Source organism: Lepus europaeus, chromosome 3 (assembly GCF_033115175.1).
Source record: "Lepus europaeus isolate LE1 chromosome 3, mLepTim1.pri, whole genome shotgun sequence".
Taxonomy (NCBI): domain Eukaryota; kingdom Metazoa; phylum Chordata; class Mammalia; order Lagomorpha; family Leporidae; genus Lepus; species Lepus europaeus.
In genome coordinates, this window is record NC_084829.1 from 35732705 (window position 1) to 35748846 (window position 16142).

At 51.9% G+C, this 16142-nt stretch overlaps 1 protein-coding gene across 7 annotated transcripts in view; it reads left to right on the plus strand.

Annotated features, from left to right (window-relative positions):
- ANKS1A (ankyrin repeat and sterile alpha motif domain containing 1A) overlaps positions 1–3106 on the plus strand; it is a 208104-nt gene extending 204998 nt beyond the window's left edge. For all 7 annotated transcript variants that reach the window (XR_009865490.1, XR_009865488.1, XR_009865491.1 and 4 more), the window contains one exon: positions 750–3106. Coding sequence is in view for 1 of the 7 variants with exons in the window: in XM_062185987.1 (XP_062041971.1) it covers positions 750–753 (4 nt within the window). In the remaining 6 variants the exon portion in view is untranslated. The remainder of the gene's footprint in view (positions 1–749) is intronic.
- Positions 3107–16142: the final 13036 nt, after the last annotated feature.

A 16142-nucleotide genomic window follows, 5' to 3' on the forward strand; every position in this document is an offset into this window, starting at 1 on the left:
GACACAGCCAGCCACTGTGACGGCCCAGTGCCAGAACCCCGCACCCTGCGGCCCCACCCACTCCCCTCGGCTGCTCTGAGGTGCTGGCCTCACTCTTGTGGTCGGGCCCCACTGAGACTGAGCTCGGAGATGTGGCCTGGCCAGGGACAGACTGCGCTCTGGGAGGGCCCCAGGTACGTGCCAGGCCCGTGGGCGCCGGCTGGCTCCACTCGGCATGTTTCTTGGTCCTAATGGGCCCTCCACTCCAGGGAGCCTGGTGGCATGCATGTGTCTCAGCCGTCGAATCACCAGGCAGTGGAGCTGTAGCTCCCAGGGGAGTAAGGCGTTCCTGTAGGAGTCAGCAGGAGGGGCCCGGCCCTGCTCCCATGGTGCACCACTCCCGTAGTCCTCTGAGAGCTCTCTGACTGTGCGAGCCGCCCGGGCGAGGAGCGGCTGTGTAGTCTGCCCCACCCCCAGCAGCTGCGGAGCGGGGCCGTGATGGAGGGAGCAGCCCGTGGTCCGACACGGGCATCAGTTTAGGTGGCAGCAGTTCCCGTCGGAGGCCGTGCAGATGTAGCGTAGTCCGGTGGCCGAGCCCAGTGGGCCCTTCCGCCTCCTGACCTTGTGCCTTCCTGAGCAGAGGGCGGGCTGGGTGTGTGGAGGGCAGGGAAGCGGGCGGGACTGCTCGTCTGCACCTCCTCTCCACTCCTCCGCCTTGTGCAGCCCCTGTAGTTAACCCTCTCCTCCCCCCATTGTTTGCTTCTGCCAAGCTGAGCCACTGAGGAACCACACTGTGCTGCGGACACACACACGTGGGGGCGCAGGCTCCTGCCACCACCACCGCCACCTCACCTGCAGCTTTGAAGACCCAGGCCCGACCTCTGCCTGTGGGGACCTCCACCCGACTGCTCGGCCTGGGCCTGCCGCCCCCAGGCCTTGCAGAGCGAGCCCTGCCCTGGCCGCGGGAGGTGCTGCAGGCCCCAGCAGAGGTGCTGACTCTGCAGGGCAAGAAGTGACTCGTCTGAACAGGTTTTTAATAGAAAAAAAGCTTTTTTATAAAATGAACTTTTAACACTTGGCTCAAACCTCTGCCAACAGTTAGACAAATGGCTGTGGGATCCGAGGACAGGGGACCTGAGATTGGCAGCCTCTGTCCTCACGGTGGGATCCCAGTGTGACCTCTGTGTGGCTCAGGCCAGGGGAGTGGACGGGTTTCTCTGCTTTTCCAGCCCCCAGCCAAGCTGCTGTCCTTCACACACTGCCCGACTTCTCATCCTGGTCTTGCACTGGACATGGGCAGCTGGGCAGAAACAGCTGCTTCCTGCTTCCAGGGTTCCTAATGTGAGGGTCCAGTGGCCAGATGGAGACGAGGGGCCAGGAGCTCCTCCGTGCCACGGAGTCGAAGAGCAGCAGCTTGCTTGGGGCCTCAGTGGGCAGTCCGATTTGTCCCATCAGAGCTGTGCTGTTAGGGCGCATTTTGGTTCTCTGAACAATTGGGCTGAAGCTTGTATTCCCTGGTGCTCAGCTTCTCGCTGGCTCCAGGCATAGGAGAGGCCTGTTGGTCCCTTTCATTCCCCCAGGGCGGCCTAAGAGCAGGCCTGGTCTGGGCCCACCAGTGCTGCTTAAGCCTCCCCCTGGCTCGCTTTGCTTTTACCAGTGGCCTGGGCTGTGTTCTTCACCCTGGGTTTGTTCTGTGGTGTTGAGAGGCAAAGCCGGGCCAGGCCTGTTGCTTCCAGGGTCGTGGGCAGGTACTGCCCACCATGGTTGGGTTAGCAGGCCTCATGCTGGGCCCAGGATACATGGTCCAGGACTCAGCACCACGCCCTCCCTCCCAGGTTGGATGCTGATGTCTGTGTCCCCGTCCACAACCCTGGCCAGAGCGCGATGGCAGGCCTGTATCTTGCAGCTGACTTGAGGCTGGGCCTCGTGGCTCCTGTCTGCTGAGCGTCTGGCATGGCGGGTCCTGGGATGCAGCTCCCCGCTGTGGGAGAGGCAGACTCCTCCTCCTTGGTACTAAACAAGGACCTCGACACCTGCAGTTCTTCTGTTGGCTTCAGGGCCTGTGAGAATCCCCGTCAGTAACACTGCACAGTATTCAGCCCCTGCTTCCTCCCAGAGCTGCCCAGGAAGCCTAAGGATCCTGAGTGCACAGTGCTGCCTCGCGCTGCGGTGCGGGGGCGGTGCCGGGGCGGTGCCGTCATCTTCTACAGGGGCCGAGTCCCAGCGAAGCCGGCGTCTGCTGGTGGGCAGGAGACCCAAACAGAACGTAGACACTAAGATGCGTCCGGAGGCAGTCAGGCGTTTTTAGAGCATAGGTGTGTCTTCCCCTGAAGCTGCTATCTCTATTTATTCAGGGTGTGCTCGCACCCCAGCGCCTCAGCCGGTCTCCTCCGGCTCTGGTTTTGAGATTGGCTTATTTCAAAGACAGGAATGTGAGGAAGGCTGCGCACTCCCCTGTGCCCCCTCCCGGCCCCCCGCCGCCTGCCCCGGGAAGGCCAGGCTTGTGGTAGGAGAGCCCTGTGTTTGCACCGAGTGCAGGTCACACCGGGAGGCCCAATCCCTGTTTCTGAACTGTGAAGGAGCCCCGAGGTGGGGGACTCCAGCTGGGAGCAGACCCAACCCTGGTCCCCAAGCCCCCCACCTTCTCTTCCGCTTGCTCTGCACTTGCCACGCTCCGTTGCTAGCATCAGATAATGGGGGGGGAGGGGTTCCTTGAGCAGCCTGGGCTGAGCCCACAGCAGGCACAGCCGTAGTCACCCAGGCACCGGGAGCCTGGGCTGAGCTCGGCCTTCGGAGACACCCAGGCCTGCGGAGTGCAGCTCACGGAGGTGTGGTTGCAGATGGGGTGGCAGTGGGACTGAATTGTAATAAAAATGTTATTTAATCTTTGTCTCTGTATTTTGATACTTGAATGACTTCCCCTCGTTTCACTGTACATACATTTGTTCATCTGTCTGATTTTTGTCTGAATTATAGACATCTTGTGGTACCAAACATAACCAATCTGTGTGGCAACATAGACTGACCTCACTTCACGAGAGTGTAAATATTCCTGGGCTTCCAGCTTTGGTTTTGTTATTTTCGTAACTGTACAACTTAGAACAGATGGAATGAATAAATGAGGAGCGACATCAAACCAGCCTCTTTCTTGGATCCCCGGATTCCGAGAGCTCGGGCTGGGGCGGCCGAGGTGGCAGTCTGGGAGTCCTGCCGTCTGAGCTCTTCGGCGGGCAGCTGGCACAGTCAGCAGGGCCGGTGCAAGGGCTGTGCCAGCCACCTTCCTCTCCCAGGAGACGCGGCGCGGGGAGGGCCGGGCAGGGCCACGCCCTGTGCTCGGAGGCTCCTCGCGTCCTGGTCGCAGCTCCTGAGTCCACAGTGACGGGGCAGCTGTCTGCCAGGCAGCAAGGGGGACCTCATAGCTCAATGAGGGGAGGGGAGGGTAAAGGTGGAGACATACACAGCCAGTGGAGGTGCGAGGCCAGCCCGTGGGCTCCCAGGGGGCCACTGGTGGGCAGAGGGGAGGCTGGCATGCGGGCTGCCCTTTAACGGGCAGAATCTGGAAAGGCACAGTGGTAACAGCAGCCGCTCACTGCCTGAGCACCTGCGCCAGCAGCCATCACGGCAGCCTTATCGCTAGAGAACAAAACGGGCTCGGGAAGCTCAGACACCCGCCTGGAGACCCGCAGCTCCCTGCTCCTACACCTGCTTCAGCCCGAGCTGCCAGAACACAGCACTTACCCAGTCCAATCCCCAATCTTACTTGGAAGAAAGTAAGACTCAGACATGGAACATGCTCCCCTGAGCCAGGGGCCACGCCCGGCCCCTGCGCCCATGTAGGACTTGGAAGGGCAACACTGCTGCAGCCGGGCCAGAAGACCTGGGCCCGCTGGGCCGTGGAGAGTGGCCCCCTTCACTCCCTGACCAGGGTACTCTCCTAGGCAGAAGGAGCCACAGCCTGGAAGAGAAGGGTCAGGTCCGGCCTAGTGTCACTGCACTGCCGCAGTCCCTGCCTGGGCCACTCGGAAGCCCCCGTTTGACTCTGACACCGCCCAACTGTAGTGCTGGCGGGGCCGCAGACTGGTTCAGGTTGGGCCCAGGCCTGCTGCTCAGAGCCAAAAGTAGCACCAGCTGTCTCCCCTGCCTCCCTCTGGGGGACCTGGAGGCAGGAGCGCTGCTGGGAGCCAGGCACTGCCAGCTGCTCCCGTGTCTTGGCATGGGGTGTCAGTCGGCCCTCTGCCCCTGCTGCGTGCTCCTCTCGCCCCTGCAGGGGCCCACTTCTGTCACACTCCCCTGTCTTTACATCTCCCCTCCGCAGGTACTGTGTTGGTGGAGGCTGAGACTGGCCTGGCCACCCTTCTACAACGCCCAGGCCACTGAGCACACCGAACTCTGCCAGCCCGTGTACCTTTTTTTTTATTTCAAAGGCAGAGTTAAAGAGAGGCAGAGAGGAAAGTCTTCCATCCGCTGGTTCACTCACCAAGCGGCTGGAGCTGCGCCGATCCAGAGCCAGGAGCTTCTTCCAGGTCTCCCACGTGGGTGCAGGGGCCCAAGGACCTGGGCCATCTTCCACTGCTCTCCCAGGCCACAGCAGAGAGCTGGATCAGAAGTGGAGCAGGCAGGACTCGAACTGGCTTTACCCGCTATGCCACAGCACCAGCCCCTAGTGCACCTTTTAAAGCAGCTTTGGATTGCAAAATACAGAGTGTGCAGCTCCGAGCCGAGCAGAACGTCACAGGTCAAACTGGCTCACACAGGCCCCAGGAAGGCCGAGGCTTGGCCCGGCCCGTACTTGCTGCAGGCACTGCCTTTTCCAGGTCACAGTTCTTAGGAACACTATTAATAGAGCGTTTAGCAAATAAAGGAATTTATCCTGAACCCAGAATATGGAGCTGGGACAACTGGGTCCACAGGGAGGTTCCTGTTCTACGTTCCAGGTGGCTCGTGTTGTACTGGTGCAATTAAAACCTCCGACAGAAACACCAGTACAGACACAGGAAAATGTAAAAAATTCAAAGCTAGAAGAAAATTTTTTCATAATCTTGGGATGAGAGCAGCCTTTCTAAATGCCACAAACTGGAATCCAAGAAGGATTAATATATTCAAGTATATAAAAACCAAACATCTCTACAGAAAATGCACCATTAAGAAAAGGAAACAACTGAAAAGTATTTGTACCACCTGTAGTAAAGGACAGCTCGACACGTCCCCAAACCAGAACCGGAACTTGGGCTTCCAGGCGGGTCAAGTTAGCTGCGCCCAGCCTCCCCCTGAGTATGATTAAAACCCCTGGCGGGGAGGCCAGCATCATGATGTAGCAGGTTAAGCCTCCACCTGCTGGTTTGAGGCCTGGCTGTCCCAGCTCCCTGCTAATGCTCCTGGGGAAGCAGCAGAGGATGGCCCAAGTGCTTGGGCTCCTGCACCCATGAAGGAGACCTGGAAGAAGCTCCTGGCTCCTGGATTTGGCCCAGCCCAAACACGGCCATTGTGGCCATTTGAGGAGTGAACCAGCAGATGGAAGATCTGTTTGTCCTCCTCTCTCACTCTGCCTTTCAAATAAATAGGTTAAAACCTTGGCAGAAACAGCAGCACACACAGACAAAAGCCTGCTCTCGTTAGCCACAGGAACGGAAAAGGGGCAGCCCAGCAAGATGGGGAAACTTTGAGACGTTACCTGCCCGACGCCAGCCAGACACCACAGACAGAAGGGTGGCCCAAAGCTGCCCATTCCAGCAGGGGCCAATTGAGGCAGCCGCTGAGACCAGGCTATAACAGGTGCCCCAACACTCTAATGGGGTGGTGTCCGAGGAGGCCCAGTACACAGTCTACTGCTCAGGGAAGACAAGGCTGCTCCCACCTCAGGGGGAGCCCGACTGCCACCCCAGCCTGGCCATAGGAGGTAACATTTCCCTTTCCCTCACTGGAGTGGTGTCAAACAAAATCAGCTGAAACAGAGTTTGAGTAAGAGCCCGCATCTCAGAACATAACACGGAAATGTCAAAGTTCCGATAGAAAATGACTTATAGCGAGGGACAGAGAAGTCTCCAGGGGCGAGTGTGCAGCTATTACACCACCACTTGTAACGCAGCATCTGCTGTCAGAGTGCCAGTTTCAGTCCTGGCAGCTCCTCTTCCACTCTAGCGAATTTGCCTGGGAAGGCAGCAGCCAATGATCCAGGGCTGAGGTGGCACCGGTTAAGCTGCAGCCTGTCATGGCGACATCGCATATAGGCATCTGCTCTAGTCCTGGCTGCTCCACTTCCCAGCCAGCCCTTGCTATGGCCAGGTGCTTGGGCCCCTGCCACCCACATGGGACACCCAAATGGAGCTCCAGGCTCCTGGCTTTGGCCTGGCCCAGCCCCAGCCATTGCAACCATGTGGGGAGTGAACCACTGGATGCAAGACCTCTCTTTCTAATTCTGCCTTTCAAATAAATAAATCATTTTTTAAAGAAAACCTGTTATATCATTTTTTTCAAAAAATCATTTCACAGGAGAAGTCCAACAAATGTTTAAAGGTGAATTAATACAAATAACATGCAATCTGTTCCAGCAAACAAGAACACTTCCTGATTCATTCAATGAAGTTAACATTATTCTGAAACTAAAACCAGATAAAGAACAGAATAAAGAAACCAGAAACAAATTCCCATCATGCGTATAGGCACATGCAAGGTGTCCAGCATGTAACAAATCTTCCCAGGCAGACGAAATCAATTAATTCACAGGCTTTTATTGGGGTTCCGCTCCCGGGCGAGGTTCCACGGTCCCAACAGAGCAACAGAGCAACAGAGCAGGGGCCAGGGAAGTCGCGCGTCAGAGATTGGGAGAGCTCCTTTGATAGATTCAGGGCATGGGGGTTAAAGGTTGAGGCGGGTCTGATCCTCACTGGTTGACCTTTAGGCACTCGCGGGGACCTTGACAAGGACTTTTCTTCCCTGGAAGTACAGGTAGGAACTTTCCATTCCCAGAAGTACAGGCCTTCCCTCCATGCGGATCCCAAAGCTACCAGCACATACACACAAAAACCTTCACAAGACATTAGCAGATAGAATTCAGTTACACGCATGTGCGTAGGTATGATTAAACACCATGATCTAGTGGAGTTTATTCCAGGGCTCCAACAATGGTCAATATTTGAAGATCAATGTAATTCAACATATTAAACTGAAGAAAAAAAATCACATTATCGTAGTGATTGATGCCAGAAAAAAATGTGAGAGAATTCAACATCCATTCATGGTTAAAAAATAAAATACAGAAAAATGGCCACAGTATGAACAGCTCCCCTAAAATGTTCACATCCTGATCAACACACTGTGACTGTGTCTCCTGCGGTGGTAAAGGATGCTAAAGGCTCTGGAGAGGGGGGTGGTCGTGATTACGCAGACGGCCAGGGGAGAGGGGCGCACAGAGAGGAGAGGTGACGATGGAGGCAAAGGCTGCAGGGACCGGCTTGGAAGGTGGAGGAAGGAGCTACCAGCCAGGAGCGCGGGCAGCCTCTAGGAGCTGCAAAGGCAGCAAGCACTTTTCCTTTGTAGCGGTCTGAACGAGGGCCACCCAAAGCTCTCCGGTCCTAACTCCTGGAACCTGTTCCTGTCGCTGTTAGCTTCCTAGGGCTGCCATAAGAAACCACCACAAATCACATGGCTTAAACACCAGCAGTAAGTGTGTTTGCTGGAAGGCTGGGAGTCTGAAGTCAAGGTGTCAACAAGCTCCACCCTGCAGAGGGCCAGGAGGGAGGGTGGGTTCCCAGTCCCTCCTCCGGCTCTGGCAGCCTCCACGCCCCTCTCCTTGTGGATGATGCTCTGTGTTGTCCCGTCTTGCCTCTGGTCTGTCTGCACAGGGATTCTTCTTATGAGGACAGCAGTCACATGGGATTAGGGACACATACCACCCCCCCCCAGCTCCAGCACAATTTCAGGTTAACCAATCTCATCTGCGATCACATCAAATAAAGCCGTGGGGCCCGCACTGTTGGCGTAGCAGGTAAATCTGCTGCCTGTGGTGCTGGCATCCCATCTGGGTGCCGGTTTGAGTCCCGGCTGCTCCACTTCCAATCCAGCTCTCTGCTATGGCCTGGGAAAGCAGCAGCAGATGGGCCCCCTGCACCCACGTGGGAGACCTGAAAGAAGCTCCTGGCTCCTGGCTTTGGATCAGTGCAGCTCCAGCCTTTGTGGCCAAATAGGGAGTGAACCAGCAGATAGAAGACCTCTCTCCCTCTCTCTCTCTCTCTCTCTCACTACCTCTCCTATCTCTGTGTAGCTCTGAGTTTCAAATAAATAAATAAATCTTAAACAAAAAAAAAAAAAAATTAAAGCCGCGTTCTGAGCTGCTAGAGTTGGGACTTTAACATACGAGTTTCGGAAGGAAGGAAGCACAATTCAACCTGTAATAGTTGCCTTATAAGAAAAAGGAGTCTTTTCCTATGTAACCAAGGACCTTGAGATGGGGAGATTAACCTGGACTATCTGGGTGGGCCCTACATTTTTTTAAAGATTTATTATTTTATTTGAAAGGCAGAGTTAGAGGCAAAGAGGGAGAGAGAGCGGTCTTCCATCTACTGATTCACTCCCCAAATGGCTGCAATAGCCTGAGCTGTGCCAATCTGAAGCCAGGAGCTTCTTCCGGGTCTCCCACATGGGTGCAGGGGCCCACAGCCTTTGGCCATCTTCGTCTGCTTTCCCAGGCCACAGCAGGGAGCTGGATCAGAAGTGGAGCAGCAGGACTCAAACAGGTGTCCATTTGGGATGCTGGCACTGCAGGCGACATCTTTACCCGCTACGCCACAGCACCAGCCCACCCTGAATCTTAAAGAGGCAGACGGAACCTTGGTACACACAGAAACACAGGTTATCCCCGTGTAAAGATGGAAAAGACTAAAATAACGTGGCTGCAAATCAAGGGACACCGGCAGGGCCTAGAGGAGGGAGAGCAGAGCCCCCCTAGAGCTGGCAGAGGGCGTCCTGTTCTGCCAGCTCCGTGACTCTGAGGAGATGGACTCCTGGTCCCCAGAGCAATCTTTAGTGTGAAATAGTATTACTCTCACCTTTCTATTTTATTGCTTCTTACTGTGCCTAATTTGTGTATTAAGCTTTACCATAAGTATGTATGTATGAGAACAAACAGTATCCACAGCGCACGGTACCAACCATAGTGTCAGGCACCCACTGTGGGAATGTGTCCTCCATGGGTAAAGAGAACGAAACCACAAACAACTAAAGGAACCAGGGAATGACATGTGCACTTGTGCCAAGTGTGACACTGCCATGCCCCGCTGGAGCACCAGGTCCAGTCCTGGGCTGCACTCCAGTCCAGCTCCCTGCTAATGCACGCTGGAAAGCAGAAGACCCCAAGTTCTCCCGCTCCTGCCACCCCCGTAGGAGACCCAGATGGAGGTCTGGACTCCTAGCTTTGGTCTGGCCCAACCCTGGCTGTTGTGACCACTTGGGGAGTGAACCAGCAGGTAGAAGATATCTCTTTCTCTCACCCTGTCACTCTTCCTTTCAAATAAATAAATCTTTTTAAAAAGAGAATATCAATGATGATCTGATATAAATGGTAACAGGGGACCAAACAGACATTCTGGAGCTGAAAAGTAAAATAGTTAAAGTGAAAAATTCACTAAAGAAGTTCAAAAGGAGATTTGAGGAGGCAGGGTAAAGAATCAGTAAACTGGAAGGAAGGCAATTAAAATTATCCAGTTTAGGGGCCGGTGCTGTGGCATAACGGGTAAAGCCGCTGCCTGCGGGGCCAGCATTCCAAATACATGCTAGGTCAAGTCCCAACTGCTCCACTTCTGATCCAGCTCTCTGCTATGGCCTGGGAAAGCAGTAGAAGATGGCCCAAATCCTTGAGCCCCTGCACCCGTGTGGGAGATCCAGAAGAAGCTCCTGGCTCCTGGCTTTGGATAAGCGCAGCTCTGGCCGTTACGGCCAATTGGGGAGGGAACCAGCGGATGGAGGACTCTGCCTCTCCTTCTCTCTCTGTGTAACACTTTCAGATAAATCAATCAGTCTTTTTAAAAATTAAATTAAAGTGGCCGGCGCCGTGGCTCACTAGGCTAATCCTCCACCTGCGGCGCCAGCACACAGGGTTCTAGTCCCGGTCGGGCGCCGGATTCTGTCCCAGTTGCCCCTCTTCCAGGCCAGCTCTCTGCTGTGGCCTGGGAGTGCAGTGGAGGATGGCCCAAGTTCTTGGGCCCTGCACCCGCATGGGAGACCAGGAGAAGCACCTGGCTCCTGCCTTTGGTTCAGCGCGGTGCGCCGGCCGCAGCAGCCATTGGAGGGTGAACCAACGGCAAAGGAAGACCTCTCTCTCTGTCTCTCTCTCTCTCACTTTCCACTCTGCCTGTCGAAAGACAAAACAAAACAAAAAAACAAAAAATTAAAAGTAAATATTATAATCAAACTAAATTTCCATAAACTTAGAATGTTGACTATAACCCTAAGGACAACTACTAAGAAAATAAAAAGGAGGCAAGAATTTAGCCTAGTAGTTAAGATATCTGTATTCTACACTGGAGTACCTGGGTCCAAAATTCCCAGCTCCAGCTCCTAACTCAAGCTTCCTGCCAATGCAGACCTGGGAGACAGGGGTAATGGCTTAACTGGGTTCCTTCCACTCACATGGGTTGACCCCAAATCAACCCTGGCCAGTATGGGCATTTGAGTAATTAAAACAGTGGATGAGAAAGCACTCCCTCTCCCTGCCTCCCGAAGTGAAAAAAAAATAGGAACCGGCATTGTAACATAGCAGGTAAAGCCATTGCCTACAGTGCCAACATCCCATGCAGGCACCAGTTCAAGTCCTGGCTACTCCACTCCCAATCCAGCTTCCTGCTAACGGCTTGGGAAAGCAGTGGATGATGGCCCCAAGTGCTTGAGCCCCTGTACCCAGATGGGAGACCTGGATGACACTCCTGGCTTTGGCCTGGTACAGCCCTGGCTGTTGTGACCATTTGGGGACTTCTCTCTCTCTCTCTCTCTCTCTCTCTGTCTCTCCCTCTGTGTAACTCTTTCAAAAAAAAATCTTCAGGTTTTTTGTCAAGATGGTGGAATAGGGAGGGAGCTTACTGCTCTAGTCTAGGGGAGGATAGTTTAAAAAAAAGTGGAGGCCGGTGCCATGGCTTAACAGGCTAATCCTCCGCCTTGTGGCACCGGCACACCGGGTTCTAGTCCCGGTCGGGGCGCCGGATTCTATCCCGGTTGCCCCTCTTCCAGGCCAGCTCTCTGCTATGGCCCGGGAAGGCAGTGGAGGATGGCCCAAGTCCTTGGGCCCTGCACCCTCATGGGAGATCAGGAGAAGCACCTGGCTCCTGGCTTCGGATCAGCGAGATGCGCTGGCCGCAGCAGCCATTGGAGGGTGAACCAACGGCAAAAAGGAAGACCTCTCTCTCTCTCTCACTATCCACTCTACCTGTCAAAAAAAAAAAGAAATGTTAACATAAAAAAAAAAAAAGTGGAAAGAGTGCAATCTCAGGAAAGTGTTAGGGAGAAAATGGCAGAGGAAACTCCACGCAAACTGGGGGCACACTGTGGACCTCCATGAAGGGTGTGGACACGCACAGCTCGGGACCCCAAGAGCCTCAGTGCTAGCTCTGGAGTGAGGAGAGACCTGACTGCAGCAGCCCAAGCCACTGGTGATAAAGCTGTGGGAAGAGCTTGGCACGGGCCCAGCTTAGAACTCTGGGGGGACTGTGTACCTGCCAACCTAGAGGGGAAAAGGGTGGCACGCTTCTCTCTCCCTGACACCTGGCACCAGCGTCCTGTAGCTGGCTGAGGGCTGGCGCCATTTTGACATACATAACAACTGCACTAGTGCGTGTCCGCACCCAGCAACTAGCCAAGAAGAGACACCCGAGTCTGTCTGGAAGAACTGACAGGGGGCTGGGTGCTCGTGACCGTGGGAGCCTTGTGTGCCAGCATTGTGGAAACACTGCAGCTGCATGGGAGGGCACAGGGTGTGGCTAGGACTTTAAGCGGTTCCACATGCTCGGGGCTCCCTGATTCCCTGTGAGGGTCACTGCTGCAGGATCCGGGTTCACACTGAGGACTGCACAGATCCTTTGTGTGGTTCTTGTGGCAGCATGGATGAAAACTGTACCCACGGGGGCTAGCATCCAGGCATTGGTCTCCTATGAGGAGAGGAGGTGAGTATGAGAATAACCAACAGATCTCAACAAACCTCCCCTTGATTAAAAAAACTACCATGCCCAACTTGGCTGTCACCTTGAACACTCCCCTCACCCTGGTGCACTGAACAGAGCTCCCTGGCCACACCCAGAACACGTCTCTGGGTATTCACTGAAAGAGCGACACCCCATTGAGCCACAGAGACATCATCCAAAGATAAAAGCCATTATAGGGGGGAAAAAAAAACAATAAGTTTCACCACAAATGCCTAATAACACAGAAATTCAAGAAACAATAAGGAAGACAAGGACACTTTAATCCTAGAACATGAAATGAAGATTGACGAGATGCCAGAAATGGAATTCAAAAAATTGATCGTAAGATTACTTAGAAATAATCAGAAGCAAATCCATGAACTAAAGAAATCTTTACATGTCATGAAAGAAAATTTTCCCCATGAAATTGAGATTTTAAAGAGAAATCAAAATAAAATATTAGAGATGAAGAATTCAATAGAACAAATTAAAAAAATGGTGAAAAGCCCTAAGAACAGACTTGATAAGGCAGAAGAACATGCAAGTTAGAAGACATATCTCCATCTAATTTTACAGTCAGACCAAAAAAAAGGAAACATTAGAAGACTAACAAAGCATTGGAGATTTATGGGATACTATCAGATGACCCAACATACAGGTCTTAGGAGTTCCTGAAGTTGTGGAAAGAGAGACTGGATTAGAAGGTTTTCTTATTGAAATAATTACAGAAAAATTCCCTAATTTGGAGAAACAAAGGGACATCCAAGTACAGGAAACACATGGAACTCCTAATAGATATGACTAGGAAAGATCCTCACCACAACACATTGTAACCAAACTCACCACATTAAAACATAAAGACAATATTCTAGGCCGGCGTTGTGACTCACTTGGCTAATCCTCCGCCTGCGGTGCCAGCACACAGGGTTCTAGTCCCGGTTGGGGTGCCGGATTCTGTTCCGGTTGCTCCTCTTCCAGTCCAGCTCTCTGCTGTGGCCCGGGAAGGCAGTGGAGGATGGCCCAAGTGCTTGGGCCCTGCACCCCATGGGAGACCAGAAGGAAGCACCTGGCTCCTGGCTCCAGATGGGCACAACGCGACGGCTGTAGTGGCCATTTGGAGGGTGAACCAATGGAAGGAAGACCTTTCTCTCTGTCTCTCTCTCTCACTAACTCTGCCTGTCAAAAAAAAAATTTGAATAAGAATTAATATCATTTCTCGCAAACTCTTCAAGAAACAGAGTATAGAACACTTCCTAGTTCAATCTTTGAGGCCAGCATTACCATAATTCCAAAGCCAAAGACACTACAAGGAAGCTAGACTGATATTCTTTACAAATACAGATGCAAAAATCCTTAATAAAACACTAGTAAGCTGAATCCAACAGCTTATTAAAAAGAGTACATTCCATGATCAAGTGGGATTTATCTCATGAATGCAAGGGTGATACAACATAAGAAAACCAAACAATGTAATTCATGTTAATAGAATAAAGGGAGAAAAACACACATTCATCTAAACTGATAAATTAAAGGTATCTAACAAAACTCAGGACCCTTTCATATAAACACACTTAGGAAACTAGAAATAAAATGAAATTTCCTCAACATGAAAAAGAATATCTATGAAAAACCCAGAGCTACCATGAAATTAATGGTTAAAAATTGAAAGCTTTCCCCTAAGAGTCAGGAACAAGACAAAGATGCCTGCCATTCAATCTTTTTTTTTTTTTTTTTTTTTTTTGACAGGCAGAGTGGATAGTGAGAGACAGACAGAGAGAAAGGTCTTCCTTTTTGCCGTTGGTTCACCCTCCAATGGCCGCTGCGGCCAGCGCATCATGCTGATCCGAAGCTTGGAGCCAGGTGCTTCTCCTGGTCTCCCATGAGGGTGCAGGGCCCAAGGACTTGGGCCATCCTCCACTGCCTTCCTGGGCCATAGCAGAGAGCTGGCCTGGAAGAGGGGCGACCGGGATAAAATCCGGTGCCCCAACCGGGACTAGAACCCGGTGTGCCGGTGCCACAAGGTGGAGGATTAGCCTGTTGAGCCACAGCGCCGGCTACCATTCAATCTTGTATTGGAAATTCTAGCCAAAGCAATTAGGCAAGAGAAAGAAATAACTGGTACCCAAATTAGAAAGCAGAGTACAAAACCATCTCCATTCTTAGATGCCAAACAGATCAACAGAAGAGAAAACTCAAAAATAAACACTGGCATGTATGGTCAATTGATTTTTTTAAAAGATTTATTTATTTATTTGAAAGGCAGAGTTACAGGGAGGGAAGGAGGGAGAGGAAGAGGGAGAAGAGGGGAGAGAGAGGAGGGGGGAGAGAGGAGGGGGGAGGGGGGAAGGGGGAGGGGAGAGGGAGAGGGAGATCTTCCATCCACTGGTTCACTCCCCCAAATGGCTGCAAGGGGTGGAACTGGGTCAGTCTGAAGCTGGGAGGCCAGGAGCTTCTTCCTGGTCTCCCACATAGATGCAGTGGCCCAAGCACTTGGGCCATCTTTACTGCTTTCCCAGGCCATAGCAGAGAGCTGGATTGGAAATGGAACAGCCAGATCTTGAACTGACTCCCATATGGGATGCTGGCACTGCAGGCGGCAGCTTTACTCGCTACACCACAACACCGGCTCTTTTATTTTTCACAAGAATACTAAGACCATTCAATAGGAAGACAGTCTCTTTGACAAACAGTGCTGAGAAAAGTGGATGTCCATAACGCAAAAGAACAGTCGAGGGCTGGTACTGTGGCACAGTAAGTTAAGCAGCCTTTTGGGGTGCCTGCGTCCCACATCGGAGTGCCTGCCTGGTTTGAATCCAGCTACTCTACTTTCACTATGGCTTCCTGCAATACATCCTGGGAAGCAGCGGACGATGGCTCAAGTGTTTGGGCCCCTGCCATCCACCTGGGAGATGTAGATGGAATTCTTCCTTCCTGATTTCAGCCTGGCCCAATCTGGCTGTTGCAGGCATTTGGGGAGTGAACTAGCGGAAGGAAAACCTCTCTCTCCCCACCTCTCCATCACTCTACTTTGCCTTCAAATAAATAAATAAATCTTACCAAAAAAAAAAAAATTGGGTCCTTTCCTTACACCATATCCAAATATTAATTAAAAATAGTAGTTTCTTAATAAATTAAACATAGATTTACCATTTGACTCAGCAATTCTATAGTATATGGATATATACTCAAAAGCACTGAAAACAAGTGTTCAAATAAAAACTCATCCTGGCATTTATTTATAAAAGCTAAAAGGTAAAAACAAACCAGGTATCTAACAACTTATAAACACAATTTAGTATATCCACACAGAATATTAGCCATAAAAATGAAGTACCAACACACACTATAACATAAATGAATCTTGAAAACTAAGTGAAAGTAAGTCACAAACCTACCTATTGTGATTCCGTTTATATGAAATACCCAGCGTTGGAAAATCCATTGAGAGGCAAGGAATGAAAATGAGGAGTTCCTGGTTACTGGTATGGGAGCTAGTCACGACAGCTGTACGACGCTGTGAATGTACTAACTGGCACTGATGGTAAGTTTCATGTTGTGTGTTTTTGACCATAACTTAGAATATGGAACTATATATTAAATCCCCTCAAAGCAGCTGGCAGGATTGACCAGAACCATCTTTTCTTGTTTAGGGACATGTGGAAGCATAAGAAAACCGAGTCAAGACTCCTACTAAATTAATGATTCCAGATTTAAATTATGAAGTGCAAGTTCGGGCCAGTGTCTGCACCCTCCAAGCAGGCAGGAACCCCTTCAGACCACTTTTATGCTAACCTAGCTCTGTCACTCATCTAGGACCTTCCCTCTAAGAAAAGAAAGTCAATTAGCAGGAAACCCTGAGCCTAATGGAACTCAAACCCCTCCTCTGCTGTTCTCCCCAGAACATTCAAGTCCTTCCAGCTCCTGCGATGGCCAAGACACCTTGTCCTGAGAACATGGTGAACTTCCATTTCTCTTGTGTATTACAGAAAACGACCATAT